The sequence below is a fragment of the Nylanderia fulva genome, unplaced genomic scaffold, assembly GCF_048542155.1.
Source record: "Nylanderia fulva isolate GAGA-0341 unplaced genomic scaffold, ASM4854215v1 Scaffold103, whole genome shotgun sequence".
NCBI classification, from domain to species: Eukaryota; Metazoa; Arthropoda; class Insecta; order Hymenoptera; family Formicidae; genus Nylanderia; species Nylanderia fulva.
Genome location: NW_028189226.1, coordinates 349,325 through 365,744, shown reverse-complemented (window position 1 = coordinate 365,744; position 16,420 = coordinate 349,325). Strand labels below are relative to the sequence as shown.

General features: G+C 28.0%; 1 protein-coding gene across 1 annotated transcript in view; it reads right to left on the bottom strand.

Moving 5' to 3' along the window:
- LOC146725123 (uncharacterized) overlaps nt 1–9,358 on the bottom strand; it is a 54,414-nt gene extending 45,056 nt beyond the window's left edge. The window contains exons 1-2 of the mRNA XM_085484283.1: nt 9,346–9,358; nt 8,250–8,609 (exon numbers count right to left, since the gene is read on the bottom strand). Coding sequence (XP_085340409.1) covers nt 8,250–8,609; nt 9,346–9,358 — 373 coding nt within the window. The remainder of the gene's footprint in view (nt 1–8,249; nt 8,610–9,345) is intronic.
- Nucleotides 9,359–16,420: the final 7,062 nt, after the last annotated feature.

Sequence of the window (16,420 nt, the reverse complement as noted above, 5' to 3'; positions counted from 1 at the left end):
TCCATCTCTCTTTTTCTGCTGCGGCATTCCGGCATCCTCCGTCTCTCTTCCTCTTGCTTCACAAAGTTCTTCGGCCGCTCTCTCGGACCGTAGCTGTCGCTCTCCCTATGAATCGCGTTGCACGCGCATCGACAGGCCGATGCTGCGTGCAATTGCGATTCTCGCAAAAAATACGATAAAACAAAATAAACGAAAACGTATCGCACCCTCCCCGAAATGAGAGGCGCTCCAGATCCCCGCGTCCTACCCGATCGGGCTTTTCGCCCTTGTGACGGCGCTCCAAAAGCGTCACGTTACAATATATATATATATATATACAGGGTGTCCGGTAATTGTCAACCGTCGTGTGCAAATAAAGTGAATTAAACCGAATAGGAAAGTCCTCTACCGTTTTGCGATTTTCGCAATAATTATTGAGTTATTAAATAAAAAAGATCGGCCAATCCACGCGAATAGAAGTGCGCGACTAGAAGAGACGTCCTACTGTAACACGATACACGGCGCGCCGCAAAGCGGAAGGAGGGGCGAACGATGACTGTCTACGAATCGTGTTCGAGAAATCTTCGTGTATCGTGTTACAGTAGGACGTCTCTTCTCGTTGCGCGCTTCTATTCGCGTAGATTGGCCGATCTTTTTTATTTAATAACTCAATAATTATTGCGAAAATCGCAAAACGGTAGAGGACTTTCCTATTCGGTTTAACTCACTTTACCTGCACACGACGGTTGAGGCGACAATTACCGGACACCCGGTATATATATATATATATATAGGAAAAATAGAGATGTAAAAAATATGTACCGGGTGTTTCAATAAGCATTACAAATTTTTATCGCTAAAAATGTTTGTAGAAAAAAATGTTTCAAATAAAAGTTTTAGTATCTCAAGGAAGGCATAGTTGATGTCATAGAAATGTTTGTAAGAGGCAATTTTCAAGCTTATTTATTTACTCAAGTTAATTATTTTATATAGAATTATTCTAAGCGTTTATGTAAATAGATTTTTTGTAATATTCTGCATAAAAATATAAAGAAATGTAGCCAAAAATTGAACAGTTTCCGAGATATTTTACATAATCTGACATATTTTTGATATAAAATACAAAATATCTCTTAAAATATTTAGTTTTCAATAGTCTTGCTTTTATGTATAGAATAATTAGACGAAACAATTGGTATAAACAACAAACATGTTTTTACGAAAAAAATATATAGTTGCATGTAGCAAATTGTATATTTTTTTTACTGTGTATCTTTTTTTATTTGTCTATAATTATTCTATACATAAAAGTATTATCGAACTAAATATTTTATTTACAAAATATTTTTTATATTTTATATCAAAATATGTTAGATTATGTAAAATATCTTGTTAACCGTTCAATTATTGACTTTTACTCTGTATGCAGAATATGTTACAAGGAATCAATTTACATATTTACTTAGACTAATCAATATAAAATAATCAAGTTGACTAATGATATTGAAAATTGTCTTCTACAAACATTTCTGTAACATCAAAATATGTATATCTCCGTTGAAATACTGGAACTTTTATTTGCAGCATTATTTTCTAAAAATTATACTTTTAGAAATAAAAAATTGTAACATTTTATTTAGAACACTAAGTAAATATATTTATACACACATGTGAATGCTCAGTAAATATATTCATACACACACATGTGAATGATAAGTTATAATTATATTGATATAATTATATTTAATTATATTGATAATTATATGTAACTCGATAATGAAAAAATATTATATAATATTTTTTTAAATATCGAGGATAAAAGTGGGCCCCTCCATCGCCCATTCCCGTGAGAACGCAGCCACAAAATGCTTTTTTTTTCGTCTATCCGATTATAGCAAACGAGACATTTGCATTGAGGCGTTTTTTTGCAACGATATGTATTGGAATATAACAAATTATTGATTTGATAAATTTTTATTATTCAGGAAAAGGCGACACTTTTTGAATACTAACTTTAGAATTCATCGTATCTGAGAATAATTCCACCGATTTTTGAAAATCGATGAATTCATTGCTAGCATTCTTATATGTGCTATTCCTAGAGCCATTTGCCTCTTGGCCTTTGGTTTTAGTTTTTATGAGTTTCCAATCTTTAAATTGACACTTTATTTCTTTTATATGATTATTGAATCATTTTTGAAGTTCATTCCACATATGAAAAGATTTATATCCAGAGGGCTATTTTCCAGATAACAAAATGATTGTTATTTTCGCAAAGTTTGACATTTTTACTACACGTACCTGTATTTGAATTTGACTCCAGGCATTGCATCGTAGGTACTAACGATTGGATACTAACTTTAATAACCAGAACGCACATGCAAATCCTTCTAGGAGAAGATATTTTTAAAAGCAACTAGCAGACGAATATATCGTCTCTGATGTAAAATATCTTTGTTTAAATAACCAGAACGCACATGCAAATTGTTCTGAGAGAAGATATTTTTAGAAGCAACTAGCAGACGAATATATCGTTTCTGGTATAAAATATATTTTTTTAATAACCATTGCAGAATGCACATGCAAATCGTTCTGGGAGAAGATATTTTTAAAAGCAACTAGCAGACGAATATATCGTCTCTGGTATAAAATATCTCTTTTTAATAACCAGAACGCACATGCAAATCGTTCTGGGAGAAGATATTTTCAAAAGCAACTAGCAGACGAATATATCGTTTCTGGTATAAAATATCTTTTTTTAATAACCAGAACGCACATACAAATCGTTTTGGGAGAAGATATTTTTAAAAGCAACTAGCAGACGAATATATCGTCTCTGGTATAAAATATCTTTTTTTAATAACCAGAACGTACATGCAAATTGTTCTGGGAGAAGATATTTTAGAAACAATTAGCAGGCAAATATATCGTTTCTGATATAAAATATCTTTTTCCACAGCACACATGCAAATCGTTCTGAGAGAAGATATTTTAGAAGCAACTAGCAGACGAATGGATCGTCTTTGGCATAAAATATCTTTTTTTGTTACTACTGCAACTTTATAACTATTATTACTACTATTGTACTATTGTAACTACTATTTATTACTACTATAATATTTCTATTACTAATAACTATTTAAAATAAGCAAGTGACTACTTTATTTTTCAAAAATTATTATTTTTCGAAATTATATATATATATATATATTTATTTATTTATGTAAAAAAATTTTATAAAAATTGAACCCCATAAATGTTGAATAAGAATGAGAGGGGTATCATTAGAATATTGCAAAAAATTTATAGATGGAAAAAATCTTGAAAATTTCAAAATTATGTTTATTTTTAGAATGATCTCAAGAATATAAATATAAGTTTTACTGTAGACATCAGTTGCAGGACACCCTATACATATATATATATATATTATGTATGTATGTATGTATGTATGTATATGCAGGATGTCCTGCAACTGATGTCCACAGTGAAACTTTGTATTCTTGATATCATTCTAAAAATAAAGATAATTTTTCAATATTTTCTCCATCTATAAATTTTTTGCGATATATATATATATATATATATATATACAGGGTGCTCCAAAAAAATTGGAACACTGAACAATCTCGAAAAGTATACGTTTTACAGAAAAGTTTCAGACAAAAATTGTAGGGAAAAAAATCTATTTACTAATCTTATCAATTTGACCTTGGACGGCGTTACCAAGGTCAGAATAGGGTCACCTCAAATTTCTTAGATGGAATCCTATATTTTTGATTACATATTCTTGTAGCTTATCTCGAGAGCTTTCCAAAACACTATAATAAAATTATTTTTCATTAAGTGCTCTTTGAGTTATAAAGGTTAGAAGCTCACAATTTTTTGACATAAAATGTTAAATATCTTTGTAAAATATTCCATTTTCAGTAATCATACCTACTTTCTTGCACAGTATAATAAAATCAATAAAAAAAAAACAGATAATTGTTAAAAAAAATATGTAATATTCAATATGCAGCAAGCATACTTTTTTATAAGCAACTGTGTTTTTTTTACACCAATTCATTGGTCTCATTATTATGTGCAAAAAAAGATATGATTACCGGAAATGGAATATTTTACAAAGATATTTTACATTATATGTCAACAAATTGTTAGCCTTTGTAACTCAAAGAGTATTCCATGAAAAATAATTTTATTAGTGTTTTGAAAGCTCTCTAGATAAGCTACAAGATTATGTAATAAAAAATATAGGATTCCATCTAAAAAATTCAAGGTGACCTTATTCTGACCTTGGTAACGCAATCCAAGATCAAACTGATAAGGTCAATTAGATTTTTTACAACTTTTGTCTGAAATTTTTTTCTGTAAAACGTATACTTTTCGAGATTTTTCAGTGTTCCGATCTTTTTGGGACACCCTGTATATGTATATATATACATATATATCGATTTATTTAGCAATCTGTCTGTCTATCTATCGAACTATCTATCGATTTACCTATCTATCTATCTATCTATGTCTGTCTATATGTCTATGTATCTATTTATTTATCTATCGATCTATCTGTCTCTATCTCTCTGTCTATTTTCTCTCTTCTACATTGCATTCTTTCATACATGCACACGTATATAATAATTTTTTAAAAATAATCTACATTACCAAAATAAAAATAATATTTATAATCTAAAAATATATAAAAATCTTTTATGAATATAATTGATTATAAAGTTTTAGTGTTGTAAGAAATGATTATTTAAAACGAAATAAATTCAATTAAATAAATGTCTGAGGATGACCGTTATAAATTTAAATTGATCTTAGTGAAAGCGCGGCTGTGCGGTGGATCGGAGCAAGGATGTTTCAAAGTCACTATAGAAAAATACTGAGAATACTGTTAAAGACAAAGACCACTTTTATTTCTAAAGACTCCCGTATACAAAATTTTCGACTGCTTAGGTATACGTCTTGAAAGAGAGTGTCTGATCTCTCGGCTCGTTTGCCAGAGTACCCTTCAGATCTCTCTCGCGAGCGCGCGCCGCTTTAGTTTGCGCCCTTTTCGCACATCACCGAGGGCAGCAGTTACCGGTGACAGTTAGCTGTCGGATTGGCGCGTGCGCAATCAGCCTATCGGCTGATTCCTTTCAGCTCGGCCATTCTGCATTCAATTTCGTCTCGAAATTATAAATTTACTATTTTAATACCATGTTACAACGCATATCTCGGTTTTATTTTATACAGGTACGTATTCCATTATTACTCTACGCAGGTACGTATTACATTTATTCTCCGTTTTTCCCAATATAATTTTTTTTTTTTCTTATCCTAATTATACTTATTAACTATATGAACACGTATTTGAAACTCATTAATACTATGATATATAATATAGGTTACGAAACTTATTACTACTAGAGTATGCAATATAGGTTATTTACATGTTGACTATCTTTTTTTTTTTTTTTTTTTTTTTTTCGTTTAATTGTCGCGCTCTTTATTGAGGGCTCAAACACTCGGGCGAACCGCTCATCAAAGATATATCCGATACCTTTACCTAATGGACTTTGAGGCGGTTTGGACTTTAACGCGAAGTTTCTAATAAACTTTTTAAAACAACCCGCGATCGCTATGAAACGCTGCAACTTCAACCTGTCAGTCGGTGCCTTGCGATAGCCGAAAGACAATCGGGCAAATTTAAATTGACCATCCGGGGCCACCAACGGGAAATACCTTGCAGAGTGCTCGTGCACTTGTACCGCCAAGTCGTCCCTTACAGGTGACGCTTCCCGCTCTTGACTCTTCAAAGCGCGTTTTTCCGAACGTATTTTTGTTTCGCGTTCGAAGTCTGTTTTGCAATTTTTCATTATTTGTTTAGGATTCGAGTTCCCAACTATACCAAGAGGTGACTGTGAAAACATATTTATTCGTTCGTGTTCGCCTTGTGCCGTTAAATTGTACACGAAGGTGATATTATTGTTTGCAAAGAATTCTCTACCGAGGATAATATCGCCCTTAAACGCGTCGGAGTGTAAAACATACAGGTTGACCGAAAACGCTTTGTCCTCCGTTTTTTGTAATTCTATTTGTATTTCTATCGACCTGAGTTGAAATGAAGAATCTTCGATTTTCGCTGCGCGATTTCCCTTCCAAAAACAAGAATCGAATCACCGACCGATATTGCTCTTTTTCCATTTTTCTAAAATCCGCGGACACGCCCGCTTCCACACGGTCAAAACAAAACTACGAGTCCGATTCGGCTGAAATTTTGACAGTAGCCGTCTACGAGAATGTACTACACGATAGTAAAACTCTCTTGCGATACTGGCACCAATCGGGCGATGAGGTTAAGTACTTATCGGACTGCCCTCGTATATATACACATGTGAGTGTGACAAAAATTTTTTTTGTTCACATTCTAGCTAACAAGTTATATGCGACGTGTGTGTGTATGTGTATAACAGGCCTATCTATAATAATTATAATTAATTATAAAGTAAATAATCTTTTGTAATAAATAAATGATTTATATAAAAGTATTTTAGAGATTGAATATAATAATACTATTATTATCAAAACTGAGCAGTAGTTAGATAAGAATAAATCATATAAATCATTTATTTATTACAAAAAATTATACACTAAAACTTTATAATCAATTATATTCATAAAAGATTTTTATATATTTTTAGATTATAAATTTAATTATTTTTATTTATGTAATGCAGATTATTTAAAAAAAATTACATATACGTGTGCATGTATGAAAGAATACAATGTAGAAAAGAGAGAAGAGACAGAGAGACAGAAACAGGAACACAGAGAGACAGATAGATAGATAGATAGATAGATAGATAGATAGATAGGTTGATCGATAGATAGATCGATAGATAGTTCAATAGATAGACAGGCAGATAGCTAAATATATCGATAGGTATATATGTATATATATATATGTATATATAATATATATATATATATATATATATATATATACTAACATGCATGCATATAAAGAAATATACTAACTTTTTCATCCAGCCTTTCTTGAAGGAAACTCTATGTTGACAAAGAGGCAGACGTTTTGCGTTATATTATTCTATGTATGAGAGAGACGAAGATATGACTGTCTGTCCTTGTCTAACTGCACGATTGCAGTTTCCTCTATCGCTACATGGCGCAACTAATTTTCTGCTCTGTTTTATTCCTAAATGTCATTTCGCACATACACATTTGAATGAAATATTCCACAATCGAGATCTTTTTTATTAGACTTCTAAACCTATTTCTGCAAGTTCACTAATATTCCTTTATGCAATCTTTTGAAGAAAGCGGTCTTATTTTGTACGTATAAATTGTGAAACTTTTATACAAGCAAATATTGTTATGACGTGACGCGAAAAGCCAAAAAAAACTCGTATTTAAAAATTTTTTGTCTTTTTATCACAAATTCAGACCGCTCCCTCCTTTATTATTGTATTAACTTTAATCGTGGAAAAGCATTTGTTATTTTATTAACGCAATAAAAACTTCTTGATTGTGGAAAAATATAATTGGTTAGGTCGGTAAAAGTATACCTCCGGCATCCTCTTAAGGGGATCCCTCACGATTTCTGTTTTATCGACACAATCATATATTTTCGTACTTCTAGTATCTTTTTTTAATTTTATATAATTAAAAATGCTTCTCTACGATTGCAATACTTGCATCAATAATCCCAGGGAAATTCGATTTGATATAAAAAATGAGAAATAACAATTTTTTATATTTATTTTTATCTCGATTTGACATCTTGTATTGCAGACAAACTGTCAACCTCATCATAATATGTGTTTTATATTATATAAAACATATGTACTTTGTAATATTGAATAAAAATGCACATTCCTTGGGATTAGAGGATACGAAAGAAAGCACTGTTATCCTCTAAACTTAGATTAGAAGTCTAATAAAAATTTGTAATTAGAAATACGATTTATACGTATATGTGCGTGTATTGTGTATACATGCATATGTTTTAGATATGTGTGCTGCTATTTTGTCGGTGTTCGTCATTTGCTGAGGGATCCCCTCAACAACTATAATATACTAAAATATTTTAATTTTGTTTATAGAAGTACGATTTAACGAATGGTACAATTTAGCATATTTTCCTCTTACTATTACTTAAATTTGTCATATACAGCTGTGATTACGAATTATACATTGTATATTATAATAAAAATAGATATGTAAATATTATATATTTTTAAAAATAAAGTTATACTTACAGTACACTATCATTGATGCATTTGCCGTTCGTTCATCTTCGAATGTAGATATAACACATGTGTACTCGCCAGTAAGATCGATGCCTGGTTTATTCAATTTCATAGCTCGGTACTCAGTATATGGGTCATCGCTGGCTTTGTATGTCAAATCGACATATTTCGCAGCCGGTTCAACTGCTAATGGGTGTCTACCATAGATCCACTGGTAAACTACTCGGTTGGTATTGAAGAACCATTTGATGACGAGGCCCTTGCTCGATGTATTCTCGAGATCGTAATCGCAGTCGAGAATAATGTAATCATTACTGACTTTTATAATGTCTGGTACGTTGATGCTCTTAATAATCAGTTGCCAAGATTCTGTAAATATATAAAAACGTGATAAATTTTAAACTTTATTTATCATAAACCATATCAAAAAAATAAAAGTCTTAACGTATTTTCAAAAATATTGAAACATTATTTTAAATTAATCGCAAAATTGATGAAATTTATATATATATATATATATATGTAATCTGGCGAAAAATAATCGATAGAACGATATTTCTTCAAGAATGTTAAAACTTGATGTTTCAACTTTTAAATTTTAAGTAGCTCAGTCAATAAAGGAAAAATAATAAAAATAATTTCAAAAGTTTTGAAAATAGAGATATTTGTTTAGGCTTAATAATGAATGTCCAAAAAGTTCTGAAAAATTGAAGGTAAGCTATCGTCATCTTAAAAATACATTTTTTTGCATACAATTTTTTGCACATATCTCGTAAAATATTAATTTTATTGAAAAAATAGTTATTATCGAAATGATAGAGCATTAAATTATCTACAAAAAAGATATTCATTCTTTTTGAAACTTTAATAGTTTTCGAGAAAATGGGCCGCGAATGTTATGTAAGTTGTTCCAAACACTTTCTATATTATAGGCAGCCAATGTAAATAGTGCCAAGTAAAGTGTATTGTTTTAAATGTATACTTTTTTCATTTGCACAACAGTTTACAATAACTGTCATGGAAATTTTTTAAATAGTAGCATAGTTATCGATTAAGTAAAGTAGAGGATGAAATAGAAGATGTAGATGAAGAATCGGAGACAAACTCAAGAGCATCATCCTGTACAAAGGAATTCGAAATTGTATACGATTGAATGCATTTTCCAATTGCAAATAAGGACATTCCTTGTATGTGCTAACAAAAAACTACGTCTATAATAAAAAGTGAGTCTCAAAAAATGTATTAAAATTAAATTCTTTTTTTAGTTAATGTATTTACAATAAACATTTTTATTTTGTACAGATAATATAAACAATAAGAACAAACATTCCCAAGAATCGATTCACGCAACATTTGCGCCCCATTTTCTCGAAAATTATTAAAGTTTAAAAAAATAAATATCTTATTTATAGAAAATTTAATGCTCTATCATTTCGATAATAACTATTTTTTCAATAAAGTTAATATTTTACGAGTATGTGCAAAAAACTGAAAAAATGTCATTAATTTTTAAGATGATAACAGCTTATCTTCCATTTTCAGGACTTTTTGGACGTTCATTAATAAGCATAAACAAACATCTCTACCATTCTTCCAGCTGAGCTATTCAGATCCTTTCGATTCTATACTTTTCTCTGTTATATATATTAATGTTGGTAAACAAACGCATTTTTTAAGCCAGCGTGTATCAAATATAAGAGTTTTAACAAGGCTCTGTAATATAAATATAAATTTAACGTATAAGACGGGCAACAAGAGCCAAATCGCGGATGACAATGCGTTATCCTAACGAAACTAAATAATTTTTCGTTAGAATTAAATACCGGTGCACAAGGCACCAAATTTTTACTTGGACACGGCCAAGATTTTAAATATGAAATAATCTCATATTTTGAGATTTAATTTCAATACCCCTTTAACCCCCCTACGGAAAATAAATAAATGAATGCAAGAGAAAAATATAGATCCGAAAATCGCTGAATCGGGAATCGAACCCGAGACCTTTCACTTGCCGGGCGACTGCTCTTCCAGCTGAGCTATTCAGATCCTTTCGATTCTATACTTTTCTCTGTTATATATATTAATGTTGGTAAACAAACGCATTTTTTAAGCCAGCGTGTATCAAATATAAGAGTTTTAACAAGGCTCTGTAATATAAATATAAATTAACGTATAAGACGGGCAACAAGAGCCAAATCGCGGATGACAATGCGTTATCCTAACGAACTAAATAATTTTTCGTTAGAATTAAATACCGGTGCACAAGGCACCAAATTTTACTTGGACACGGCCAAGATTTTAAATATGAAATAATCTCATATTTTGAGATTTATTATTTCCGTAGGGGGGTTAAAGGGGTATTGAAATTAAATCTCAAAATATGAGATTATTTCATATTTAAAATCTTGGCCGTGTCCAAGTTAAAATTTGGTGCCTTGTGCACCGGTATTTAATTCTAACGAAAAATTATTTAGTTTCGTTAGGATAACGCATTGTCATCCGCGATTTGGCTCTTGTTGCCCGTCTTATACGTTAAATTTATATTTATATTACAGAGCCTTGTTAAAACTCTTATATTTGATACACGCTGGCTTAAAAAATGCGTTTGTTTACCAACATTAATATATATAACAGAGAAAAGTCTACCATTTTTCAAAACTTTTGGAATTATTTTTGTTATTTACTTAAAATGGGTCATTGACTGGACTAAAGCCTTTTCTTCGATAATGATTCTTATGTAAATGACACTATTTCTAACTCAATCGTGAAAAATTGATGGAAACTTTAACTTTAAAATTATGTATATTGAAGAAAAAAATGTTATTATAACTTTGATTTAAATGATTTGAAAGTATGAAGTTTCTTCTTTTTATAATTAAGTTATGTCTTTTTAGAAATTAAGTTGTGTTTTTTGTCGCTAATTGTATAATTTGTTATCGTAAATTGAATTAATTAATGCATTGTGGAAGTTTTCGATTTTTCACGATTGACTTGGAAATAGAGCATCTGCATAAGAATTGTCGTTGAACTTAAAATAATATTTAAAAGTTGAGACATCATGCTTCTAAAGTGTTTCGAGGAACAACGTTATATAATTATTTTTTCGCAACTTTACACATATTTATATTGCATTGATTTTTCAATGATTCGAATAAATAATGCTTTAATTTTTAGACGAATGTATATATTTCCTAAAATTAATAATTTCTGAAATATTTAGCCTTTTTTATTCTATTTTTTACATTATAAATCTTATTCAAAGTTCGATAGGGATAATGTTATTTTAGGAATTTCTCAATTAAATAAATCTGTTAGATATATTTTTTATTAATAATAAGAAAAAGAATGTCGCAAAATACAATACACTACGATCAATAATTTTCCAGATGTCTCAAAATTTTAATGTTTTTTTTTTGAAAAAATATATTAAGGTTTTAAAATTTTTGACAAGAGATTATTTTTACAGAAATTTTTTATTAAAATTTCTAATATAATAAATCTAATTTGTATTTAGTCAGAAATGGATTTGAGTTAGATCTGACTGGTTTCTAATGTTTAATTTTTTGTAAGTGTGAATTTTTTTAACTGCATATCGATGATCAATAGTGCATATTATGCAAATAAACATTTTTAAAATAGCAAAAATAGCTTGATTAATAAATAATATTAATGTAAAGAAGTTTATATTATATAGATTGTCTGCCCGGATAATTTTTTTTTTAAATTATTTTTTATTAATTATTGCGAAGATTACAAAATAATACTAGAATCTTTTTACTTGTTTTAACTCGCTCTATCGATACATAAGGTGGCATGATTATTATAGGACTCTGTATATTTTGTAATTTGCATTCTTAAACTCATTCACAAAACCCTTGTGATATCTTACGATTAGTGAGACTGATGTGATATTAATGTTTGCGATGACTTAATGAGAATGTGTGATACACTGTTCTAGTGATCCTAAATTGACGTCCTAACAATATGTCGTATACTAAATGTAATAATTTATCATTGCAAAATTATTTATTTTATTGTTCCTAGTATAAAGATAATGCTTATTTTATGAACAGGAAAATTTCTCTCAATTTTTGATAAAATCTTTAACACATTTGATATAAAGGATACTTTTGTGATTTGAATAGTACCAGCATACAAAGTTTATATCATAATTGAATTTCATTGAGTAATATAAATAAGAGGAATCGAGTTGTGTTCTTCGAAAATTTTACATCTTTTTATCATTGAATAAGAGACATCAATATTAGAAAATATGATAATTAAACAGTTTTTTATTTTATAGAATTTATTACCTATTATTTGTTTATATTTGAAATAATAAGCAAATAATAAAGTTAAATTAAAATATTTTTATTTGTGCGTCGACAATGTATTTTTGATGAATATATATATATATATATATATATATACCGGGTGTCCGGTGACTCGCGTTTTACACGTTAATGGGAGATTCCTGATGCGATTTGGAGATAATTTTTCCTTAGCGAAAATGATGAAAAAAGTCATCATTTTTTTAATGTTTCTAATTTTTGAATCATGTATCTATGTAATTAAGCCTTAAATTAAAATTCTATTAGAGTAAACTTTACCTGAAATTAATTAAAAAATGTAGTTTTGTTAATAATTTATTTTTACAAGGCTTAGTTTACAAAAAAGCTCTTATTTTCAATCATTTATAACTCAAAAATTATTGGTGCTTGGACATTTTCGCTGAGGAAAAATCATCTTCAAATTACCTTAGAAATTTCTCATTAACGTGTTAAACGCGAGTTACCGGACACTTTGTATATATGTATATTTACATTTCTATTGAGCTAAGTATTTTCTCATGTCCTAGCAAACAATTCTGTGGTCTAAATTTTGCTTGAGCTATGTATGCATGTAGTTTATATATTCATGTCATGAAGTTTATATATTAATTGTTCGAGGCACGACTTGTATGTGGCACTGTCCACTGAAGCATATACTCTTACTCCTGTGATGAGATGCTGAAAGTTAAGTCGCATAACACTAAAATGTTTGTGACGATATTCATAACTCGAGATAGTGTATTCGCTACGTTCATGCTCATGATAAGATTTACCTTGTAATTTGAAACAATGCTTTAAGTTTTAGACGATTTATAATTTATAGAATTGTGAACAAAATATGTAATACGCACACACAATATATATTATGTGTTGTACATCACAAACATCTCAAAAATAAGACATTATAGAAAAAAATGTGTCAAACAAAATTTATATGGTTTGAGAGGAAAAAAGTTGATTAGTTTAAATTTTAATTAAAGTCACTTTTTAAGATTATTTGAAGATTACATTAGTTTTTTTAAATATAAATATATCATTTATATATATTGTATTAATAAAATTAATAAATTTTATTAATAACTAAAATAAGATTAGAATTATATTAAATTATTTTTAAAATTATATTTAAGAATTATATTAATTATATTAATTTATTTAATTAATTAATTAATTAAATTAATTATTTCTAAATTTTAATATTTTTGTAATTATAATTTCAATTCTATACAAATAAAATTCAAAATTTATTTTTAGATTAGTTATACTTTTACTGATTATAAAATTACACTGCATATTTAACCTAATTCTTATACATATATAAATCAATTTTTTGCAAGATTCCTCGCATTAAAAAATTATAAAGATAGAATAGCTAAAAAATGAATAGCTATGAAATATTTTGTATTTTAATTTATAAATAAATTTACATAAACTGTGAAATATCGCGTACAATAACTTTTTTTCGATGATCTTATCTCAATACTTTTATGCGCAATATAATAAAAGAAATTAATTGGTAAAAAAAACACGTAATGGTTTTTAAAAGTATGTAATTTACAATTAGAAATTTTAAAGTGCTTTCTTGCAGTTTCAGTAATGTGTCATTTTGTACTGACAATGAGCAAAATGACTTTTTTAAATAAAACAGTAATAATAAGTAATAAAATATTAAATAGTAAATACATTTGTAATTTTAATTAATAAACGCAATTCTCATATTCAAGCTGTGGTAAATCTTTATTGCATCGTTTACCAATGACACATATTGTCAAAGTTCTGACTCCGAGTAATTTTTAAAAAGTACATTTAGTTGCTCATTAAAAAGTTATCAACAGATTCATTCAAATCAAAGTTCGAATGTAGACTGACGATGAAAAATTCAATATTGGAATTTATATGCTGCGTATTATTACGCGTATTTAATAGATACTAACATAGATCCGTAATTTACAAATTCCACAAGTTTATAAAAATTTATATCTCTTCTTTATTAACAACAGAAAGTTAAAAAAGTTTCATGGGTTTGTAACTTTTTGCACGAAGTACAATCCATCGTCCGATGCTTTCAGTGTGAAACAAGATCAATAATTGTACTCCACGTAGACTTTGCAACCTTTTGCGCGAAATAAGATAATCGCATATTGCCCCATAATGTGAAGTCAAAAGCAGATAATATAATAAAATAGGAAATAGCTTTTACCGTACAATATTATATAGATCTTCCTTTACAAAAAATTACAAATCTATTTGTAAAATTATAGACTATATAAAAATACATATATTATATTATTATTATTGTTATTATTATTACTTACAGAAATACATGTTATATTACTTTACAAATTACTATGTATATATGCATTTTTATATTTAATTAATAATAATAATTAAAATTAAAGGATTAAAACAATTAATTTATTTAATTAAATTAATTAATTTTAAATATTTCTGTGTAATTATAACTTTAATTTTATAACTTCAATTTATATTTACAAATAAAATTCAATATTTATTTTTAGATTAGTTATATTTTTACTAATTATAAAATTACATCGCATATTTAAATATTATATGATTTTGACTCCTTTATTTTTAGCAATTAAAGACTAATTTTATTTTAAATAATTTCAAATAAATTGTTTGATTATTATAATTAGAATATAAATATTAGAAGCAATAAAACATATTAATAGTAGTGTAATAATTTATTGTTTCTTTTTTAAACTATATAAATGATCTCTAAATTAAATATTCTATGCACGTTTGTTAGTCTTTATTTATCACTTCTTTTCTCTCTCTTTTTCTCCTTTTTTATTCCTTTTCTCTCACTTTTCTTTCCTTTCTCTCGCTCTTTCTTTTTCCTTCACTTCTTTTTTCTTTCCTCTTTCATTTTTTTAATTCTTCCTCTTTTTGAATTTTTTTCATTTCCTTCATATATACATATATTTTTTATTTTTTCCTCCCATACATTTTATATTCTTTTTATTTATATATTTTCCCTCTTTTCTCATTTATAGCTGTCATTTTACCTTTCTTACTTCCTTCACCACATGTAAATTTGTTTCTGGATATTTATTCACCTTTCTCTTTTTCTTATAGATCTCTCTAACATATAATCCACTTTTCTCTTTGCATCCATAAATTAAAAATTTTTTCAGCTTATTTTCTTTCCAATATCTAGCCATCCGCATTTTATTTTTCAATTTAAACCTTTTCTTATGTTACTCTTCTTATATTCTTTTCTTTTTCCTTTCTTTTTATATGTCTCAATATATCTATAGTATAGGTATTTTTTTAAACTTTATTGTATCATGAATTTTTTATCTTATTTTCTTTTTCCTTCTGTAATAAATCAATCTTTTTCTTCTAAAATATCAATTTTCTATTTCTATTGTATTTTCCCCTTTATTGTATTTCCCGTACAAGTTTTTTTAAATATTTTGTTCGTTGTTTCTTTCTTTATTTTATTTTTGTATATAAAGTATGAAATTTTGATACATAAGATATGAAAATCATACTAATATTTTATATACAAGATATTATTGCGCACATACACATTGCATATATGATTTTATTGTACACTGAATCTCGCATACAAATATTTAGATTGTTTAGGCATTTCTTAATAAATAATATATAAAAACTTAAAAATATATTTATAACTATAATACAATTTCATATATAAAGCAACTGTCTATGAAAAGCGAGGTTTACCGCACATCACATTGTGTTGCATCCAGTACAAACAAAATCTTTAATTATATATGATTCAAAGGAGTTCCAATTTTCTCTCTGAAGCAAAGTTTATTTAAAATCGTTCGTTTTTAATGTAATGAGATCTATATAATT